General features: G+C 45.3%; 1 protein-coding gene across 1 annotated transcript in view; it reads right to left on the reverse strand.

Annotated features, from left to right (window-relative positions):
- Nucleotides 1–23859, reverse strand: part of hydin (HYDIN axonemal central pair apparatus protein) — a 977428-nt gene that overhangs the window by 231916 nt on the left and 721653 nt on the right. The window contains exons 54-59 of the mRNA XM_063066586.1: nucleotides 21667–21766; nucleotides 15919–16018; nucleotides 11491–11659; nucleotides 7004–7242; nucleotides 5075–5165; nucleotides 2652–2856 (exon numbers count right to left, since the gene is read on the reverse strand). Of these exons, the coding sequence (XP_062922656.1) occupies nucleotides 2652–2856; nucleotides 5075–5165; nucleotides 7004–7242; nucleotides 11491–11659; nucleotides 15919–16018; nucleotides 21667–21766 (904 nt within the window). The remainder of the gene's footprint in view (nucleotides 1–2651; nucleotides 2857–5074; nucleotides 5166–7003; nucleotides 7243–11490; nucleotides 11660–15918; nucleotides 16019–21666; nucleotides 21767–23859) is intronic.

Genomic DNA, 23859 nt, shown 5'->3' on the forward strand with positions numbered 1-23859 from the left:
TATGTCCAGATGTCCCAAGGCGATGCAACGAGCCAGTACATGGTATTGTTGTCACATCAGGTCAGCCTAGTAAAGAACACACCTATAGGATGATTAATTCAGTGACAAAAGGGCTAAAGAATGCAGAAGCGTATACTGACAATTTAGTGGTCTGGAGTGACACGTGGGAGGAGCACATTGTGGCAGTAGAGGATCTCTTTAAATGGCTGCTTGAAGCCAGCCTGACAGTGAACCTCGCAAAAAGTGAATTTGGCCATGCGAAAGTCACTTATCTGGGATTTGTGATAGGACAGGGGCAGCTGGCACCGATGCAGGCTAAGGTGCGGGCTATCTCTAAAGTTCCCACTCCGACAGACAAGAGAGCCCTGAGAAGGTTCTTGGGGATGGTGGGGTACTATCGGAAGTTTTGCAAAAACTTTGCGGATATTACCCTCCCTCTTACTAAGCTTTTGCGAAAGAATGCGAAGTTTGTGTGGGATGACCTTTGTTATATTTGTCCGGCATGGAAACCACTGATAATTTACACTGATCACAACCCATCAGTGCTTTTGGCCACTATGAAGGATAAAAACAAAAGGTTGCTAAGTTGGAGCCTGGTCTTACAGGAATTTGATATTAAAATAAAACATATAAAAGGAACGGACAATGTGATTGCTGACTGTCTGTCAAGGTGTTGAAAACTTTAAGTTCTCTGTATTAGCGGAATAGCTAATGACCCTGTATATTAGTGTATATCTAATAATATATTCACGCCCATAATTTTTACCCCGGTAAAAATCCTTTGAAGGGTTAAGGGTGTGACGCCAAACCAAGTTATCAGATGATTGATGCTAATGAGAGAGATAAGGGAGACAATGGAGAAACGTTCAAAATGTTAATGAGAGAGGAGAGAGAGATAATGGAAAAGAAACACAATTCAGAATATTGACAGACCGGTTGCTTTGAACCTGAACTGTTTGAAATTTGATGGACAGGCGATACCCCAGCAGGGGGATAAAAAGAACAGGTTCGCTAAGGCATGACACACACCACGAGATCACGAGATAATGAGACCCTGGAAGAACGGTGTGCCCCCACAAGTTGGTGAGTGTTTGGAGGTCCGGTTCGCAGGAATCGACCATAGACTCACAGGGTGAAAAGGTACGATCGGTGGGAACCTGGTGTGTGTGTCCGCCTTTGCCTGGGTGCCGGGTTCACTGTGGAAGAATGGTCATATCCGGAACGGAGGGGTCACAGTCGGTGACCACAGCAGGATAGAAGACATAAAAGAGTCCACCCGAAAGCGGATAGAAGACATAAAAAGGTCCGCCCGAAAGCCAACTGCGAAGAACATCAAAGGTCTGCTTGAATCAAATTTGCATTCCCCTCTCTCTCTCTCTCTCTCTCTCTCCAACAGCACAACAGCGATTACTGTGAACTGCACTAAGCTGAACTGAACTCTGTGTCACTTAAGACTGATCATTTTACCCCTAGACTGCGATAGAGCTTGGTTGATTCCTATTACCCTAGTTCTATGTACATGTGTGTATTATCATTGCTAACCTGTCACATTTATATCCTTACGATTAGAGTACTGTGTTACTTATTTCTTTAATAAAACTTTATTAGTTCCTAGTAATCCAGACTCCAACGAGCGGTCCATTTCTGCTGGTTTGGCAACCCAGTTACGGGGTACATAACACTTCCTATAGTGGTTACCTTATTAAATACCTTTTTGTAGTGTAGTGGTGTTCCCTGCTTTTACTGCCCTTGTTCACCTTGCTGATAAAATGGAGGGTTTGGAACTTGCTGGCGTAGTGTGTTGTTGCTGAGCATCCTGTAGATGGAACAAACTGCTGCCACAGAGTGTCCGTGGTGGACTGAGTGATTGTGAATGGAATGCTTTAGCAAAAGAGCTGCTATGTTCTGTACTGTGTTGAGCTGTACAATTCAAGCTTCTTGTTGAAGCTGCACTGATCCAATTAAGTGGAGAATGTTCCTTCACACTCCTGACATAAGCTTTGTAGATGGTGGACTATTACCAGCAGCGTTCATTGGGCTAGGGTAGGAAGCTTGATATTTCATAGACTATGCTGCTTCAGTCCTAGATCTCTGTGCGTGCCAACTTTCTACATTGACCACAGGTTCTGTGCTCTCAGCTACGTAAGATCTAAGCTCTCAACTTTTCTCCTAACACCTCTCAATCTCCTTCATTCTCCAAGACACTGCTTAAAAGATATGAAAATTGTGGACACGTTACAGAAAGCAGCCCCCCCTCCATAGCCTGTCGCCTGTCTCTACACTTCTCGCTGTCTCAGTGAAGTAGTCAGCATAATCAAAGACCCTACCCATCTCAGGCATTCTCTCTTCTCCCCTCTCCAGTCAGGTAGAAGATATGAAATTCTGAAAGTGTGTACCAGCAGGCTCAAGAACAGCTTCTATCCCGCTGTTATCAGACTATTGATCTTCCTCATTGTGACCTTACACCATATTGCCTATCACACTGCCCTTTCTCTGCAGCTGGAACACTTTATTTGTACTGTGATTATTTTTAACCTTTTGAGAATCTGTCATGATATCTCTTTATAGACTTAAATATTTAATTTCATTTGATTCCCCATAAATGTAAGATATTATAGTTTGTTGCTGATCTTCGCCGTGTCTGAACGTACTTGGTGCACAGCATTCGATGACCAACCAGTAAGGAATACCAGAGGGATTGTCTTTTGGATCCCGGTCAGTAACGTCAATACCCAAGATCTCTTCATGCTTCCCAATCTGATCTCCAGAGCACTCCACTGTGATGGCCTGCTGGACTCCAGGAGAAACCACACCATAACCAGGGAAGACAGTGAACATTCCAACAGTCAAACGTGCCTGGAAGGCAAAACAGAAACTGAGAATAAAGCACACAACTGCCTCACAACAATGTTCAAACTGTTCATCTCAAGGATATGTGCATCCTTGTTTTCATACCATTTCTCTAAATTTGAGCCCATGCTGAGTCATAAGCTTAAGGCAGGAGGGTGGTGGCTATATGGAACAAGTTGCCAGAGGATGTGTTGAGTATATGGTATGTTGCCAGATGTGGTGGTAGAAGTGGGTACAATTGTGATGCTTAAAAGAAGTACGTGGACAGGAAAGTTCAGAGGGATATGGGTCAGTCTCAAGCAAGTAGCACTAGCTCAGAAAGGCAACTTGGTTGGCTTAGATGAGTTGGGCTGAAAGACCTGCTTCCATGCTGTGTGACTCTATGACTTAATCCGGTGCAGGAGATTAGGTGAAGGTACAATCACAATGGCCTAGGAGGTCGAGGCATTTCAGTGAAAGAATGGTGATGTGTTGCCATGTGCAGCGAGTGAACAGAAGAGTTCCCATTTAACTGCAAGTGTAAATAACACATTTACAACTGAAGGTGTTGGACCGTGTAGGGACAAGAACATTAGCAATAAGAGCAGGAGTAGGGTGCACCTATTCCAACATTCAATAAAATTATGGCTGATCTGATCTTTATCCTTTTTCCTGCCATATTTCCTTTACAAAAATTCATTCATCTTAGCCCTGACCATACTTAAGGATTTAACATCCCCATCCCTCTGGGGTAAAGAATCCGAAAGATTCACAACCCTTAGGGAGCAGAAACTCCTCCTTGTCGCAGTCCTGAACAAACACCTGAATCTTCCTTTGACATCTGAGTTCAGCAACATTCTCATAGCTACCCCATCAAGCACTTACAGAATGTCAAATTTCATTTCTCATTCTCTTCATCTGAGGTCAGCATATTCTGTCATAAGACAGAGTAAGCAGAATATTGGAGAGGATTCTTAGAGACAGGATTTATGAGCATTTGGAGAAGCATACAGATGGCTTTATGAGGGACAGGTCATGCCTCACGAGTCTGACTGACTTTTTTGAGGAAGTGACAAAACAAATTAAAGAAGGTTGAGTGATGGATGTGGTGGATATGGCGTGAGGTGTTTGCCAGTGTTCCCCATGGTAAACTCACTGAGAAATTCAGAAAGCATAGGAGCCAGGAAAACTTGGCTGAGTACACTTAGAATTAGCTACACCTCAGAAGGCAGAGGGTGGTTGTAAATGGATGTATTCTGCCTGGAAGTCCGCGACTAATGGCATTCCACAGGGGTCTGTTCTAGGACCCCTATGCTTTGTGATGTTGAACAGGCACATGGATAGGAAAAGTTTAGAGGGATATGATCCAAATACAGACAAATGGCTCTCAATTCGGAAGGCACTTTGGTCAGTATGAACAATAGAGCCAAAAGACCTGTTTCTGTGTTGTTCAAAATCTGATTTATTCTACCTAGTTTTCAATGAACACAGGTCCCAATCTTGGTCACCTCATGACTGAATCTCTGTATTGAACAGTACAGGGAATCTATGAGAGCTGCTGTTGAATAAGTACATCCTACGCTGATACAATCTGAAGTAGAAATGCTGTAAGGAGCACCGATACTTGAAAATGTAAAATATTGAAGTCAGATGACTTAAGTGGTCGAATCTGCAGCAGGACAGTGGCAAGATTAATTCCAGGATGGATTTTGCCACGTTAACTTACTGAAAATGATCAGCTGTCCAAATGCTGCCAATTCAGAGCCAAGGAAAACTAAACCAAGAGTCATCCTAGCTCCCTGCTGCACCCCTTGACTGTTGCCTCTCAGAATGATTTCATCGGGTTCAGCTCTGCCACAACCAGATTCTTTCTTTTTTATCTGCTTGCAAGCTTCTCTTCAGAATGAATTCTGCCCGCTGCTCCCATAGACCTATAGTCCCATTCCTGCTGACAGCTGGACCCAGGTCCCTCCTAGCCTTACATTTGTGAGCACTGGCAGGGGTTCACTCACCCAGATCGTCCCTTTCTGCTATCCCATTTTAAGTGCAGTTCACATGTTTTCCATAAAAGGCCAACTCCCAAAACCTGTTCCGTTCACTTTCAGGGTGTCCCTGCCTTGTATGGGTTTCCAGTATTTTCTGTTTCTGTGCCAAAATCAGGGATTAGCCTGCCTGAAGTACAAGTATGGCAAATACTTTCCCCAGCAATTTGAAACTGGATCCTCGGCACCGGGCATTGACTAACCTGAGCCATTTGTTCCTTCTGTTTCTGCACTCCATTGGATCGCACTGAACTTGATCTGTCATTGGCCTTTCCAAACTTTAAGGCACTGATACTGTAACCCAGAAAAGTGAAAAAAGGTTTGCATCACATCATACATCCAAACGTTGTTGTAAATAATTCTCCGTTGAGTTCAGGCCTGTTCTGATAATACCATTTAGTTTTACTTTGTTGCTCTTTACTCTTGGCTCAGCAATTTTATTTCTATTTGTTCCTTTTCCACATAACTTTCCACCACCTTTTCCAGCTGTGCTTGTCAAGCTGTATGACATTATTACTCTCCTAACACCATCCCCTGTTCTCTTCCCAGGCCTCTGAACTCTTGTTATTGGGGAACAGCATAAAACCTGGCATGGACATAGACTGACTCTTGTTTTAATGCTGTATGTTCGATGCAGTTGTTATGATGAGAAAATAAGTAGAACAGGTTTTCTTTCTCTCAGTACCAGGAATGCACTGTAAACAGTTAAAGGCTTGGGCAATGGCTTATGAGATTCAAGCTGGTTGGAATAAGCTAATGCTCCTAATGACATTGAGATGAGCCTGTTTTACACTCTGCTTCAGAGAAGCAGTGGGTGGTTGTTGTGGGACCCAGAGAAGTGTCACATTGATGAAGGTGGCAGAGTTCTTCTTACACTGACCAAGTCCTCTTTGCATAACATCATGCACATTGCTAGGAACTATTGGTCACAAGCTCACTGTAATAGAAAGAGCAGAGTTCACTCCAGAGGCGATAGTTAAACTCAGCTCCTGTTTCATGCAGGGCTCTTGGGCCTTCAGGTGTATTCTGTCAAGCATGAGGAACAATTTGTACATATTGGGCCTGTGGATAGTGAACCTAAGAATCAGGGAAGTAGAGGAATCTATTCTTCCAGCCAGTGCTGGCTAAGGCAAATGACCGGCAATGTGGACAAACCCCCTACACCCACCCTGAGCTTGAACCAACCAGTACAACCCTAATCACCTCTTCAGGATAATGACATAATGATCATTTGCAACCACTTTACACCACAACAGACTCTAGTTTTCTTGCCTTAATTCTGTTCTTTTTGTACAATTCTATATATGCTTTTCTTGCGTTGGTAGAGGAAATAGGTGGTGCATGTGTAATACTGTCATTAAGCCTACAAGGACCAGGTGCATTAGGATCGATTGTGCAGAGAATTACCAACAGCACCTGGGTTTCTCTTCCCCTGGCCTACACTTCCTATCTGCTCCCATCCAGTTCCTATCACCTTCCTGTCACTTAAATTCCCTCCCTAACCCCCATACTGGCTCCATCTGCCCAGCATCCTGCATGTCATCTGGTTCCACCAATCACCACCCAAACTTTGTCCCCCCATTCCCACCCCAACTTGATTCCACCTGCCGTTCATCCCTCACCTCGCATGCATCCACCTATCACCTACCAACCTGTTTCACTCCTCTCTCTCACCTCTTTACACCAGCCATCCCCTCTCTGTACTCTCAGTTCTGATGCAGTCTCAACCAGAAACATCAGCCATCCCACTGACTCCGTGGATGCTGCCTGACCCACTAAGTTTCCTCAGCAGCTTGAATTTTTTTGTTCACAGTAGGTGTGATTTCATCCAGAAATGGTCAGGTAAAACTGATAATTGCATCTGAAAATGTGACAGAAACTGAACCAAGGTCTAGGTCTCTTTGCTAATCTGCTGCCAATTTTGGGACATAGGAATCACTAGCGGATGATTAGAGAATCCCAGCCAGGATCATCATCTGAATATATAGCCACCAAAACTAGTTGTGACACCTTATAATTATGAGAGAGACTCCCACTGGAGTTCAAAAAAGACTACAGAGAAGTTTTTGATGAAACTGGTAGTATGTTCACCCAGTTCCACTCTGAGAATCACTTGTAGAAACATTGCTTACTTCTTCTTTGACTGATGTGATGGCATGACAGGCATTTTGAAGATAAAGTATTTGAAGTCAAATTCACCAGTGTTCTCAAGTATGAAGGTTCGACTTCTGCGGCCACCCACCAGCACTATGCCAAAGTTAACCACTCTCGCAGGTAGTATCTGGTAGGTACTGAAGACAGCATGGCTGGAGATTTTCACTGGAATACTGGCAATGATCTCTCCTCCTTCACCCAGGCTAGGTTCAATCACCTGTGCTCATAAAGGGAAAATGACTCACAAATGGTTCATTTCTCATTCATTTAGTATTATAGGTTACTGTATCTATAAATCCAAATGGACTGCTGTCAGTTACCTAGTTACTGAGACAACTGTCTGATTGGGAAGTGGAGCAAGCACAAAAATTCTCAGAAATACAACAGTTAAAGTTGTATTACAATTAATAGAGTCCATTATTAAGGATGAGGTTTCAGGGTACTTAGAAGCACGTGATAAAATACGCCAAAGTCAGCATGATTTCCTTAAGGAGAAATCTTGCCTGACAAATCTGTTGGATTACTTTGAGGAAAGAACAGGCAAGATAGACAAAGGAGAGTTAAAGGATGTTGTTTACTTGGATTTTCAGGTAGGCCTTTGACAAGGTGCCGCACATTAGGCTGGTATTATAGAAAAGTACTAGAATGGATGAAAGATTAGCTGACTGGCAGGAGGCAAAGTGTGGGAATAAAGGGGACCTTTTCTGATTGGCTGCTGATGACTAGTGGTGTTCTGCAGGGGTCAATGTTGGGACTGCTTTATTTCGTATTATACGTCAATGATTTGGGTGATGGAATCGATGGCTTTGTGGCCGTGTTTGCAGATGATAGGTGGAGCAACAGGTAGTGTTGAGGAAGTAGGGAGACTGCAGAAGGACTTAGATAGATTAAGAGAAAGATTAAAGAAGTGGCAGATGGAATATACTGCAGGGAAGTGCACTTTCTTTCACTTTGGTAGAAGGAATAAAGGCACAGACTATTTTCTAAACAGGAAGAAAATTCAGAAATCAGAGGTCATAGAGTCAGCGGAGAGCGGCACGGAAACAGACCCTTTGCCTGATCTAGCCCATGCCAAAGCCATTTAAACTGCTACTCCCAGCAACCTACATTGGGACCATAGCCCTCCATATCCCTACTATCCAAGTACCTATCCAAACTTCCCTTAAATGTTGAAATCAATCTCGCATGTACCACTTGTGCCAGCAGCTTATTCCACAGTCTCACGATCCTCTGAGTGAAGTTTCCCCTCATGTCCCCTTAAACTTCTCACCTTTCACCCTTAACATACCTTCCCTTAGCCTTCATGATTTACTTAAGTGTTCTCTAGCATTTCTTGTACTCCGTAAGCACCTCATTTGTTCCTACTTGCCTATATCTGTTATGCACCTCTTTCTTTCTCTTCCTGAGAGCCTCAATGTCTCTTGAAAACCAAGGTTTCCTACACTTGTTATCTTTACCTTTTATTCTGACAGGCACATACAAGCTTTGTACTCTCAAAATTTTGCTTTTGAAGGACTCCCACTTTCCAATTACACCTGTGCCAGAGAACAACCTGTCCCAATCCACACTTGCCAGATCATTTCTGATATAAATGGCATTTCGCTAATTTAGAATCTCAACCTGCTGACCAAACCTATCTTTATGCATACAACAGGAATTCTGCAGATGCTGGAAATTCAAGCAACATACATCAAAGTTGCTGGTGAACGCAGCAGGCCAAGCAGCATCTATAGAAAGAGGTGCAGTCGACGTTTCAGGCCGAGACCCTTCGTCAGGAATATGCATATTCACTTTGAAACTAATACCATTGTGGTCGCTGGATACTATGTGTTCCCCTACACAAATTTGTCATCTACCCTGATTCATTCCCTAACAGCAAATCCAGTGTCACACGCTCACTTGCTGAGATTCTGATCTCCGACTTTGACTCTTACCAACATCTGCCTCCACAACCTCTCCACAACTGTTCTGGTACTCTGGTTCCCATCCCCCTGTAATTCTAATTTAAACCCCACCATGCAGCATTAACAAACCTTCCCACTAAGATACTAGTCTTCTTGCAGTTCAGGTGAAAACCGTCCCCTCTGTATAGGTTCCACCTTCCCTGGAAGAGAGCCCAATGATCCAAAAATTTTATGCCCTCCTTCCTACACCAACTCCTTAGCCATGTATTAAACTGTATAATCTTCCCACTTCTGGCCTCATTAGCATGTGGCATGGGTAGCAATCCTTAGATCATAACGCTGGAGGTCCTGCCCTTCAACTTAGCACCTAACTCCCTGAACTCCCTATACAGAAACTCCTCACTCATTCTATCCATGTCATTGGTATCCACATGGACCACAATCTCTGGATGTTCACCCTCCCAGTTAAGGATGCTGAGGACTCGATTTAAGATGTCCCGGAGCCTGGTACTTGGGAGGCATTGTACCCAAGGGAATCTTATTCTCGCCCTATTCGTTCCCGTAACTAACAAATTCCCTATCGAAACACCTCGCCCACAGAGCCCGCTATCTGTCCTCCTAACAAATTTCCTTTCAAAACACCTCACCTCACAGAACCCCCTAACTGTTCCCCTAACTACCAAATTCCCTATCAAAACACCTCGCCCACAGAACCCCCTATCCGTCCCCCAACAAATTCCCTATCAAAACATCTCACCCCACAGAACCCCCTATCTGTTCCCCTAACTACCAAATTCCCTATCAAAACACCTCACCCCACAGAACCCCCCATCTGTCCCCCTAGCAAAACATCTCACCCCACAGAACCCCCTATCCATCCCCCTAAGAAATTCCCTATCAAAACACCTCGCCCACAGAACCCCCTATCCGTCCCCCAACAAATTCCCTATCAAAACATCTCACCCCACAGAACCCCCTATCTGTTCCCCTAACTACCAAATTCCCTATCAAAACACCTCACCCCACAGAACCCCCCATCTGTCCCCCTAGCAAAACATCTCACCCCACAGAACCCCCTATCCATCCCCCTAAGAAATTCCCTATCAAAACACCTCGCCCACAGAACCCCCTATCCATTCCCCTAACAAATTCCCTATCAAAACACCTCGCCCACAGAACCCCCTATCCGTCCCCCTAACAAATTCCCTATCAAAACACCTCGCCCCACAGAACCCCCTATCTGTTCCCCTAACTACCAAATTCCCTATCAAAACACCTCACCCCACAGAACCCCCTATCCGTCCCCCTAACAAATTCCCTATCAAAACACCTTGCCCCACAGAACCCCCTATCTGTTCCCCAACTAACAAATTCCCTATCAAAACACCTCACCCACAGAACCCCCTATCCGTCCCCCTAACAAATTCCCTATCAAAACACCTCGCCCACAGAACCCCCTATCCATTCCCCTAACAAATTCCCTATCAAAACACCTCACCCCACAGAACCCCCTATCTGTTCCCCAACTAACAAATTTCCTATCAAAACACCTCACCCCACAGAACCCCCTATCTGTTCCCCACCTAACAAATTCCCTATCAAAACACCTCACCCCACAGAACCCCCTATCCGTCCCCCTAACTAACAAATTCCCTATCAAAACACCTCACCCCACAGAACCTCCTATCTGTTCCCCAACTAACAAATTCCTTATCAAAACACCTCACCCTACTGAACCCCCATCTGTTCCCCAACTAACAAAGTCCAGATCAAAACACCTCGCCCCCTTCCCTTCTGAGTCACAGAGACAGACTCAGTGCCAGAGACCCATCCCCTGTGACTTTCCCCCCAACAGTACACAAAGCATAGGGTGCACAGGGACTCATGTAGGTTTCCATAAAGTTAACTTTCAGGTTTAGTTGGCTATAAGGAAGACAAATGGAATGTTAGCATTCATTTTGAGAGGAATACAATATAAAAGCAAGAATGAAGCTTTATCAGGCATTGGTCAGACCACACCGGAGTATTGTGAGCAGTCTTAGATCGTTATCTGTGAAAAGATATGCTTGCATCAGAGGGAGTCCAGAAGTCCATGAGAATGATTTTGGGAATGTAAGGGTTAATGTATGAGGAGAGTTTGAGGGCTCTGGAAATTTGAAGAATGCAGGGCGATTCCTAGCTAAGGTGGACGTGAGAAAATGTTTCCTATATTGGGGATGTCTACGACCAGAGGGTACAGCCTCAGAATAGAGGAATGGCCCTTTAGGACAGAGGTGAGGAGGTATTTCTTCAACCACAGGGTGGTGAATCTGGAATTCTTTGCCACAGGGGGCTGTAGAGGCTGAATCATTGGGCATATTTATAGAGGAGTTTATATGATCTTGATAAGTAAAAGTGTCAAAGGTTATGGGGAGAAAGGGGTTGAGAGGATGAATAAATCAGCCATGATTGGAGCAGACTCAATGGGCTAAATGGCCTAATTCTGCTCCTTATCTTGTGGTCTTAAACAAATGGGAATTACCAGGAAAAAAGCACAAATTTCTAAAGCACTTTGATCTTACCTGGCAGCGGAGAACAGGCTCATCCTTGATCTCGGTGCTGATGTTGCTGTGGAAGCTGATGTAGATATGGCTGGCACGATCATTGGGAGACAGAGAGCCTTTTATTGGTTGAATACTGAACAGAGAATTCAGATCCGGCATGTCACATTTTGTCGGTTGTAGATGAAATCTGCAAAAGAAAAAGCATAACTTTTATGGCATGAAAAAGTAAAGGAAAAAACTGATGTGAGTGCAGTAGGATCCTTAGAGTCCACAGTAATGCTACCAGTGGAGACAGCAGCTCAACAATCCTTTCAGCTGTTTGGAGGCACTATTCCTCTGCGATAACTGGTTCACTATCCATCTGCATCAATAATCATTGTTTTCCACACACCTTCCCATGCTATCACAGGAGATGACACATCCCACCTTTTTTCCTTCTTACTAAATCGCACTCTCCGATGCACTCATTTGCTAGCACATTTTTTCGGTTAATGCCAAATAGTCACTTTACAGAATATCTCCACTCAGAGTGCAAGGGAGTGACTCAAAGTTTCCAGCTGCTTGTCCCTTTCTCTGTGCCACTCCCCGGTCTGAAACTGTCCCAATGAAGATCAACATTAACACAATGAACAGCACCTCATCCTCCAACATGGCAAATTACACATCCTTCAAAGTCAATTTCAGATCCAACAATTTTAGTTAATTAGACAATAAGACACAGGAGCTGAATTAAGCCATTCATTCATGGCTAATTTATTTTCCTTTGCAGGCCCATTCTCCTGCCTGTAACCTTTACTAATTAAGAACTATCAACCTCTGCTTTCAAGTATACCTAATGAACTGGCCTCCACAGTCATCTCTGGCAATGAATTGCACAGATTCACCACATTCTGGTTAAAAAAAAAAATCCTCATCTCTGTTCTCAAGGGATAGAAACATAGAATTAGGTGCAGGAGTAGGCCATTCGGCCCTTTGAGCCTGCACTGCCATTCGGTATGATCATCCAACTCAGAACCCTGTACTAGCCTTCCCTCCATACCCCCTGATCCCTTTAGCCACAAGGGTCATATCTAACTCCCTCTTAAATGAACTGGCCTCAACTGTTTCCTGTGGCAGAGAATTCCACAGATTCATCACTCTCTGTGTGAAGAAGTTTTTCCTAATCTCGGTCCTAAAAGGCTTCCCCTTTATCCTCAAACTGTGACCCCTCGTTCTGGACTTCCCCAACATCGGGAACAATCTTCCTGCATCTAGCCTGTCCAATCCCTTTAGGATTTTATACGTTTCGATAAGATCCCCCCTCAATCTTCTAAATTCCAACGAGTATAAGCCTAGTTGATCCAGTCTTTCATCATATGAAATTCCTGCCATCCCAGGAATCAATCTGGTGAATCTTCTTCTATTCTGATGCTAGATTCTCACACTATAGGACACATTCTCTCCATGCCCACTCTATCTAGGGTTTTCAATATTTGATGTTTTCAATAAGGTTTGCCGCTCATTCTTCTAATCTCCATTGAGTACAAACCCAGAGCTCCTCATACATTAACCCCTTCATTCCTGCGTTTATTCTCATAAACGTGCTACGGATCCTCTCCAATGCCAGCACATCTTTTCTTAGATAGGGAAGCCAAAACTGCTCACAATCCCCCAAAGCAAGCTGACCAATGCCTTATAAAGCCTCAGAATTACATCCTTGTGTTTATATTGTTCTGGAAATGAATGCTAATATTGCATTTGCCTCTACTGACTCAACCTGCTAGTTAACTTTTAGGAATTCCTGCACTAAGATTCCTATGTTCCTTTGCAGCTCTGAATTCTTAACTTAGAAAATAGTCTATATCTTTATTCTTTCTTCCAAAGTGCATGGCCATATACTTCCCTGCACTAATGAATAATTACAAAGGGTCCTGGTGAGACTGCACCGAGAAAAGTCTGTTCTCCATACGTAAGGAGGAGTACAAAGCGATTCACTAGATTGATCGCTGGGCTGGGACAATTTATTCTGTGAGGACAGAATAAGTAGACTGTGTCTATACTCTCAGGAGTTCTGTGTAATACAACAAGGAATGGCACCACTAGAGCTGCTACCTCATAGCTCCTGAAAATTAGGTTTCAGGGAAATGTGGGCACTGGGACTGATGGGGATCAGGGGATTGTGGGCCTTGGAATAGTGGGATCTGGGGAGTGTGAACCCTGGGACAGTCGGGATCTGGGGAGTGTGAGCACTGGGACAGTCGGGATGTGGGGAGTGTGAGCCCAGGGACGGTCGGGATCTGGGATGTGTGAGCACTGGGACAGTCGGGATCTGGGGAGTGTGGGCACTGGGACAGTCGGGATCTGGGAAGTGCGGGCACTGGGACAGTCGGGATCTGGGAAGTGTGAACCCTGGGAAAGTTGGGATTTGGGGAGCGTGGGCACTGGGACTGATGGGGATCAGGGGATTGTGGGCCTTGGAATAGTGGGATCTGGGGAGTGTGAACCCTGGGACAGTCGGGATCTGGGGAGTGTGAGCACTGGGACGGTCGGGATGTGGGGAGTGTGAGCTCAGGGACGGTCGGGATCTGGGATGTGTGAGCACTGGGACAGTCGGGATCTGGGGAGTGTGGGCACTGGGACAATCGGGATCTGGGGAGTGTGGGCACTGGGACAGTCGGGATGTGGAGAGTGTGAACCCAGGGACAGTTCGGGATCTGGGGAGTGTGGGCACTGGGACAGTCGGGATCTGGGAAGTGCGGGCACTGGGACAGTCGGGATCTGGGGAGTGTGGGCACTGGGACAGTCAGGATCTGGGGAGTGTGAGCTCGGGGACAGTCGGGATCTGGGGAGTGTGAACCCTGGGACAGTCAGGATCTGGGATGTGTGGGAACTGGGACAGTCAGGATCTGGGATGTGTGAGCACTGGGACAGTCAGGATCTGGGAAGTGTGAACCCTGGGAAAGTCGCAATCTGGGGAGTGTGGGCACTGGAACAGTCGGGATATGGGAAGTGTGAACCCTGGGAAAGTTGGGATTTGGGGAGTGTGGGCACTGGGACTGATGGGGATCAGGGGATTGTGGGCCTTGGACTAGTGGGATCTGGGGAGTGTGAACTCTGGGACAGTCGGGATCTGGGGAGTGTGAGCACTGGGACAGTCGGGATGTGGGGAGTGTGAGCCCAGGGACGGTCGGGATCTGGGATGTGTGAGCACTGGGACAGTCGGGATCTGGGGAGTGTGGGCACTGGGACAGTCGGGATCTGGGAAGTGCGGGCACTGGGACAGTTGGGATCTGCGATGTGTGGGCACTGGGACCGGTGGGGATCAGAGGGTGTGGGCGCAGGGACCAATGAGGTCAGGGCAGAATGGACACTGGGACAGAGGGGTTCAGGGGAGAGTGAACACTGGGACAGAGGGGCTCAGGGGAGAGCGGACACTGGGACAGAAGGGCTCAGGGCAGAGCGGACACTGGGACAGAGGGGCTCGGGGTAGAGCGGACACTGGGACAGGGGGGCTCGGGTGGAGCGGACACTGGGACAGGGGGGCTGAGGGCGGAGCAGACACTGGGACAGGGAGGCTGAGGGCGGAGCGGACACTGGGACAGCGGGGCTGAGGGCGGAGCGGACACTGGGACAGAGAGGCTGAGGGCGGAGCGGACACTGGGACAGGGGGGCTCGGGGTGGAGCTGACACTGGGACAGAGGGGCTGAGGGCGGAGCGAACACTGGGACAGAGGTGCTGAGGGGAGAGCGGACGCTGGGACAGAGGGGCTGAGGGGAGAGCAGATACTGGGACAGAGGGGCTCAGGGCAGAGCGGACACTCGGACAGAGGGGCTCAGGGCAGAGCGGACTCTGAGACAGAGGGGTTCAGGGGAGAGCGGACACTGGGACAGAGGGGCTCAGGGGAGAGCGGACACTGGGACAGAAGGGCTCAGGGCAGAGCGGACACTGGGACAGAGGGGCTCGGGGCAGAGCGGACACTGGGACAGAGGGGCTCGGGGCAGAGTGGACACTGGGACAGGGGGGCTCGGGGCGGAGCGGACACTGGGACAGGGGGGCTGAGGGCGGAGCGGACACTGGGACAGGGAGGCTGAGGGCGGAGCGGACACTGGGACAGGGGGGCTGAGGGCGGAGCGGACACTGGGACAGAGGTGCTGAGGGGAGAGCGGACACTGGGACAGAGGGGCTGAAGGGAGAGCAGATACTGGGACAGAGGGGCTCAGGGCTGAGCAGACACTTGGACAGAGGGGCTCAGGGGACAGCGGACACTGGGACAGAGGGGCTCAGGGGAGAGTACTGTCTGACCTGAATACTTTCTGTTTTGGATTCAAATTTCTGGTATCTGCAGATAATTGACTTTCAAGTACGAAGACCAACCCTTGGCAAGTTACGACGAACCAACTATCTTTTGATCTATAATTCTATTATTCATTATCACACTATATCTTGAGGCGAAACAGAACAACGTACTTGTATCCAATCTCATATTTGCCTTTGTTCTTCAAGGTGATGGTCTGTTTCACAGTGCCATTAACTTTGATGATGCCAAAATCAATCCCGCTATCTGTACCTTTAATACAGAATCGAGAATGAGGTGTTAATGCACATTCAAAATAGCCCCTGTCAGAATGGGAAGACAACATAGAGCTGAAGGAGTTGGAGAGGAATCCTCAGGTTGTCCAGTCGTGCATGGAGTTTCAGAATCAGAACCAGGTTCATTATTACTGTACTTCCATATGTCATGAAGTTTGTTGTTTTGCAGCACCAATACAGTGTAATACAGAAAAAACTATAAATTACAATGAGATACATATTGAAAATTAATTTAAATAAGTCGTGTAAAAAGAGAACAAAAACGTGAGGTAGTGTTCATTGTTGGTTCAGAAATCTGACGATAGAAAAGAAGAAGCTGTTTCTAATATACACTGAGTGTGTGTCTTCGGGCACTTGTACCTTCTCCCTGATGGAAGCAGTGAGGAGAGAGTGTCACCCGGGTGGTGGGGGTTCTAGATGATGGATGCTGCTTTCCTGTGACAGCCTCTGTGTAGGTGTGTTCAGCTGTGGGGAGGGCTTTACCAGTGATGGACTGGGCTGAATCCACTGCTTTTTGTAGGTGTTCACGTTCAAGGGCATTGGTGTTTCCATACTAGATCATGGTGCAAACAATCAATATATAAGTTTGTCAAATATTTAGATAATATGCTGAATCTTCACTTGTGCAAGTGACAATTAAAGCTAATCTCTTTATGTTAAAATGGACTACTTAAATGTCCATGAAGTTCCAAATCACTTAATAATTGCCATCATTGGATTTGTAATTGTTATGAAGTAGAGAATGCCTATCATCGGGCTTTAGTTTGCAGTCCCAAAGATGGGCAGTTATGGTGTTGTTTAGAATTGGACCATCAAAATTGATCTTTGAACATGGAATTAAACAAAAAATACTAACCGAGTATTAAAAAAATGTGGAAAGGTGAAAATAGAAACAAGAAGTGTTGGAAATAGCAGCTCGGGGGACAAGACCAAATAATTAGTTGTGGACTTCAGAAGGAGTAAATCAGGGGAACACACACCGGTTCAGACTGAATGGTGAGCAGGGGAAAGGCTGAGCAGCTTCAAGTTCATTTGTGTCAGCATCTTGGAAGATCTGTCCTTGGTCCAGCATACTGACGCATTGAGAAAAAAGGTGGGCCAGACATGAAGAATTTGAGGAGATTTAGTATACATCACCAAAGACTTGCGAATTCCTAAAGATGTGTGGTGTGGAGCCCACACTGTCCACCATGCATCTATAGAAGTCTGTCAAAGTTTTAGATGCCATGCTGAAACTATGCAAATTTCTGCTGTACTTTCTTCATAATTGCACTGATGTACCACGTCCTCTGAAATGATAACATCAAGGAATTTAAAGTTGCTAACCCTCTCCCCCTCTGATTCTCCGATGAGTACTGGCTCTTCAACCTCCAGTTTTCTTCCTCCTGAAGTCAATAATCAGCTCCTTGGTCTTGTTGACATTGAGTGAGAGGTTGTTGTTGTGGCACCACTCAGACAGATTTTTCAATCTCCCTCCTATATGTTGATTCATCACCACCTTTCTGGTTTAAGATGGTGCTGGTGAACCTCAGGGACTTATGACTGGTGGCTGGTGAAATAAGAAAAGCAATTAGATAATCACTCCTTTTCTGGCAAATGGTCATTTAAGCAATAGTCTGTTACTTCCTTTGGGACTTGAAGGCAATTCAATTCTGTAGAACAGAGTTGAGACAAGGTGATGGGCCCATCGTCGGGCGTGAGGAACACCTGAGATTCAATTGATTTAAGCACCATGATGAAGGCTGAATTGAAGTAGCAGGGCCTGGGCTCCATTGTGTACCGATTCGAATGAATTCGATGTTTGGATGCAGGTCTGAAACAGGGAGGTCAGTTACAGGCCGAATCAAGGCAGTGAGGTTCAGACACCAGAGTGTATCGAGGTGACCGAACCCAATGTTTGGACAGAGACTTGAGTGATGCATGAATCGGAAAGGTCGGGTTGAAAGGACTCAAGAAGGTGCTCTGCAGGCCCCAAAGCACATCGGGGCAATTGAACAGATTGGTTGGAGGTTCAGGCACTGGGCCAGATTGGAAAGGTCAGGGTGTCGGGGCCCGAGGTGAGGATCAGGCCGGTTCAGATTGCTGCTCCATGACAAATTATGCTGAACAGTGGGACTCTCTGAGACTACAAGATTCTCTCTGCGGACTTTAGTTCAGAATGCTGTTTGCTTGCCTGGTGTGTTTATTTCCTCTCTCTGCACACTAGGTGTTCAGCTGTCATTTTTTATGGGTTCTTTTATTTTGTTATTTTTTTTGTGAGCATATATATATTTTTCTCTGCAGCTTGGGTGTTTGATGGTCTTTTTTATATATGGGTTCCTTTGTTTTCTTTATTTAGTGGCTGCCTGTTAGGAGACGAATCTCAAGGTTGTATAATGTATGCATAATTTGATAATGAATGTACTTTGAACTTTGATTCGGGCAACAGCAGTTGTACCATCAACAAACTTAAATATGGCACTTGAGCTGTGCCTAGCCACACAGTCAACAAATAGAGCAGGAACTAAGCATACAGCCTTCCGGTCCGGCAACTGTGCTGATAGAGATTGTGGAAAAGATGTTGGTGCCAATCTGAATTAACTGGAGTCTGCAAGTGAGGAAATCGATGATCCAATTGCACAAGGAGATATTGACGCCAATGTCCTGATGCTTACTGATTAGTTTTGAAGGGACGATAATGTTGAATGCCAAGCTGTAATCAATAAAGCGTATCGTGATGCATACATGTTTGCTGATGTTCCAGGGTTGAGTGAAGAGCCAATGAAATGGCATCTGTTGCAGACCTATTGTGCTCATAGGCATACTGGAGTGAATGCAAGTTGCTTCTCAGGTGGGTGTTGATATGATTCATCACCATTGTCTCAAAGCACTTCATCACTGTGGATCTAAGTGCCCTTGGATGATAGTCAAAGAGGCAGGTTACCACTTTCTTCTTAGGCATTAGTATAATTAAAGCCTGCTTGAAGCAGGTGGGTACCTCAGATGGCTAAAGTGAGAGGTTAAATACATCAGTGAACTTTCCAGCCAGCTGATCAGCACAGGTCTTTAGTACTTGGCCAGGTACCCCATCTGGGCTGGATATATTCCTGGAGTTCACCGTCCTGAAGGATGCTCACACATCAGCCTCAGAGACTGAAAACACAGAGTTGTTGGGGGCTGTGGGTCTCCATGATTTGATGGTTAAAGTGAGTGTAATGCCCTGGTTCTTATTTTTACTGTTATGCTACATGTATTCCATTTATCGCTTCTGTAAGAACAGTCTGTTCTGTTTTCAGCTTGTTTGGGTTATTGTTAAAAATAAGGAATGGTCAAAAATGTGTGCCATCCAACTAGGAAGGTAGAACTGAGGGGGGCTTTCTCTGGTGAGGGACACTAAGGTTGGGCTTAAGGTTTTTGTGCTGCGGGAGATGAAGAGAGAAGACGCTGGGGAGAACGGGTTGTAGGTGGGAGACCTGTTTGTTAAGATGGATTGCAAGCAGTGTTCAGAAGGTGGTGAGTGCTTTCACGTCGATAGAAGCCCAGCGTGAGTGACAGAGAAGTTCAAGATGAGCTGCAACTTGTGCACATTTGACTGTTTAATTAGAATGGGCCCTTTTCTTTTTGTTTTTCTTTCCTAACCCTTCAGTTAAGATTCATAAATATAATTCCTTTAATCGTATGCAATGTACTGTCTGTTATTCCATGTCACTAGTTTGTAACAAATCACACAGCATCCACACAAACTGCGGTTTGGGGTGGGAGAACAATCTCTATCTCACGGGTTTGGCGGGACCAGAGGCGACTTCCCTAGACTTATGCAGCCAAGGAAACCAGGGAGTTTCATGAGCATAGAAGGTATTGAGCCCATCTGGGAGCGAAGCCTTGTTGTCACCGACTGTATGTCACTTGGTTTCATTTTGTGAGAGGTAATAGCACTCAAGCTCTGCCCCAGCTGTCCAGCATCCTTCTGTGATTTAAGTTTGGTCTGCAGTTGCCACTTTGCCGGTGAAATAGCTTTCCAGGGACCGTACCTGGGTCACCAGACCTGAATGCCACCAACGTGGCCCACAGCAGATTGTAGATTTCATGGTTCATCCAGAGTTCCTGGTTTTGTTGAAGGGTCTTCAACCTGAAATATTAACTCTGTTTCTTCTTCCAAATGATGTGGCCAGACCCACTGACCACGAGCATTTTCTGTTTCTATATTATGATGACAACTGCTGCTGGAGTCAAAAGTCTAACAATGGACAGAGAGGAATGAGTTTCTTGTTGCAATGTAAAAACTTAACAAATGGGAATGTGAGCTGATGCAGCCAGTGTGTGATACAGATAGAAAAGGATGGGTAAGTGGTGGGGTGGGACTTAAAGGGATGTCAGCCAAATGCAAGAAACTGGGACTAGCTGGGAACCATGGTTAGCAAGGACTCGTTGGGCAAAAGTTATATTACTCTATGACTCTAATATCTTTATCTCTATTATTCTTTTAATGATGTAATGAATCCACAGCAGCCTCCAGACTAGAGGGCACAGCCTCAGCATAAAGGGATGTCAGTTTAGAATAGAGATGAGGAGGATTTTCTTTCACTCGAGGGTGTTGAATCTGTGGAATTCTTTGCCACAGACGGGTGTGAAAACCAAGTTATTGGGCATAATTAAAGCAGAAGTTGATAGGTTCTGGATTAGGCAGGGCATCAAAGGTTAAGGGGTGAAGGCAGGAGAATGGGGTTGACAGGGATAATGAATTAGCCATGATTTATTAATCCTCTCAGCTTTAGTTGATGGGCCGAATGGCCTAATTCTGCTCCTATGTCTTATGATGAGTGGAACATAATTTGCAATGTAGCAACTACTTGAATTTGGTACAACCTATGATGTTTCAGGGCCTACACCATTTCATTTGGGAGGGGGCTCTGACACTGGAAGTGCTTGACTTGTTCAAGCATGTTAAGACACAAATTAGTGAAGTGCTGGCTGAGATCCCTCCCCCCACACAGCTTCCCTCAACTCTGAGAAAACATTTCCAGCTATGCTGTGGTTTCTGGAAAATGTCTGCACAATGTGAACCGTGTTTTGAATTTAAAAAGCAGCTAACAATGTGAACCCAGCAGCTGTCACCTTCAATAGTGCTCGAGGTCCAAGTCCTTGGGAGCTACTGAGCAGCCCAGGTAAAAAGTAAACAGCTTGTTATCCTAGCGACAAGACCTCGGTTGTGGCAGAGTATTCATTAGTCTCACAGCCTGCTACCCAGTCCGGCAGTCCAAGTCCTGACCCTCCTGTGCCTCTTTCCTGATAGAGTGGGTCAAACAGATTGTGGGATAGGTAGCAGGTATGTATCTTCAACAATGTAGTTCAATTTGTTCTGGTCTAACCATTTTAATGAAACAGCTCCACAAAGAGCAACATGGGGTCTGGAAAGAAGCAGCTTTGCCTAGTGCACTGTTAGTGTAAATTTTAAATAGTTACTTGCTGTTTTTGTTCTTCAGGGACTGGTGATGAATGACTGAGCAGAACAGTGGACAAGGCACACTTTTTGTTCTGATGTTATTCAATGATCAAAAGAGGCCACGTGCTCTTCTCTAGTTTCATTTGTTACTGTTGCCTGTTCCTCACAGTAATGCATCTTCTATAACAGTGATGTTAGTTTACCTTTAGGGAAAGTGATGTCCAGTGCAACATCATAAGCTTCTGCAAGGACCAGAATGTTTTCTGTCTGAACGATGCCGATAATGTTTTCTGCGTCGTAGACCTCAGGAGAGAAGTAGAAACAATACAACACAGAACAGCACAGTACAGTAACAAACCCTTCAGCACACAATATCTGCCGCACAGATAAATTCCAAATTAAACCAAATCACGATGATCCACATACCTCCATACCTAACATATTCATGTGTTTATCAAACTGCCTCTTAATAATGCCACTATCATGGCCTGCTTCCACCATTACCCTTGGTAGTTCATTACAGGTATTAACCACTTTGTGTGTGAAAAAAACTGTCCACACATTTCCCTTAAATTTTCCCTCTCTCATGTTAAGCATGTCCTCTACTGTCTGATATCTCTACCCTTGCAAAAAGATTTAACTGTCTATCCTATCTACGGCTCACAATTTTATGAAGTTCTATCAGGTTTCCCCTCAACCTCTATCACTCCAAAGAAAATAACACGTTTTTCCAACCTCTCCTTATTGCTCATATCCTCTAATTCAGTCAGCATCCTGCTAAATCTCTTCTGCACCCTTTCCAAAGCCTCTGCTGGGATGACCAAAACTGACGTAATAACATGATCCTCTCATATCCCTTTTGCCAATCACCAGTCCAGCTCTTGGCTCCATCCCTCCTCCTCCTGTCTTCTCCTATCATTTCGGATCTCCCCCGCCCCCTCCCACTTTCAAATCTCTTACTAGCTCTTCTTTCAGTTAGTCCTGACGAAGGGTCTTGGCCTGAAACGTCGACTGTACCTCTTCCTAGAGATGCTGCCTGGCCTACTGCATTCACCAGCAACTTTGATGTGTGTGGTAATAATTCATATGTGGCCAAAGCTTTACATAGCTGGAACATAACTTCCTTACCCTTATACTCATTGTTCTGGCCAATGCAGACAAGCATGCCATGTGTTCTCTTTACCAACCTATCTACCTGTGTGTCCATTTTCAGGAAGCTAAGGACTTAGACCTCAATATCGCTCTGTACATTAATACGTTTAAGAGCCATAAATCATCCAAATTATTTATATATATTACAAATAACAGAAATCCCAGCACAAATCTCTGCAGAAAAACACTAGGCCTGGACTTTCAGCCAGAATAACCCCCTTCCACCATAATCTTTTGTCTGCAAAGGACAAGTCAATCTAATGAGATACCATGGAATAACCGTGCATCTTAATCTTCTGCATCAGCCTAACATGAAGGACCTGGTGAAGTACCTTCTTAAAATTAATGAAGATAATATCTACTGCCTTACCCTAATCAATCACCTATGTCACCTCCTCAAAGAGCCCAGTTAAGTTAGTAAGACATGACCTACCCTGCAGCACAAAGCCATGCTGAGTGGCCCTAAACAGGCCATGTTTTTCCAATTATATATCAATCCTATCCCTCAGGATTTTCTCTAATTGCTTCACTACTACTAATGTGAGGCTCACCAGCCTATATTTTCCTACATTATTCCTATTTTCCTTTTTGAACAAAGGAACAGCATACCTTCAGAACCATGACTGTTGCTACTGAAGCCCCTGTACCATCTCAGTCTTGATCTCATGATAGCATACCCCACACTGCCACACTATCTTCCATATCCTTGGTGAACATAGATGTCAAGCACTCATTGAGTACCTTGCCCCCATCCCCGGTCTTCCCGCTATCCCTTACTGGTTGTACCTTCTCCTTAGTTATGTTCTTGTTCTTGATGCATGCATTTTGATATTTTCTTTAATCCTACTTATCAAGGTCATTTCATAGGTCCTATTAGACTTCCTAATCCTTGCTTGAGCTTCCACCTGCTACCTCTAGAATGTGCCTTGTCTGATATTAGCTTCCTAAATTTAGCATATTCATCGCTTTTCCTTTTGACTAAATTTATAACATCTTTTGTCATCCAAGGCTCCATTATCCTGTTATCCTGGTCCTTCCTCTGTACTGGATCATGCTGGTCCGAGGCTCTGATCAGCTGGTCTTTAAACAATTCCCACATATTTGATAATAGTTTCTCCCAGTTTTCTACTCTCAGCTCATAATTTGCCTTCTCTCGGTTCAGTTGTGCTCTGCAAAGCACAGACACTTCACTATCTTAAAGCCTAAAAAGTTGTGACCACCGTTCTCAAGATGCCATCGCACTG

Source organism: Mobula hypostoma, chromosome 14 (assembly GCF_963921235.1).
Source record: "Mobula hypostoma chromosome 14, sMobHyp1.1, whole genome shotgun sequence".
Taxonomy (NCBI): Eukaryota; Metazoa; Chordata; class Chondrichthyes; order Myliobatiformes; family Myliobatidae; genus Mobula; species Mobula hypostoma.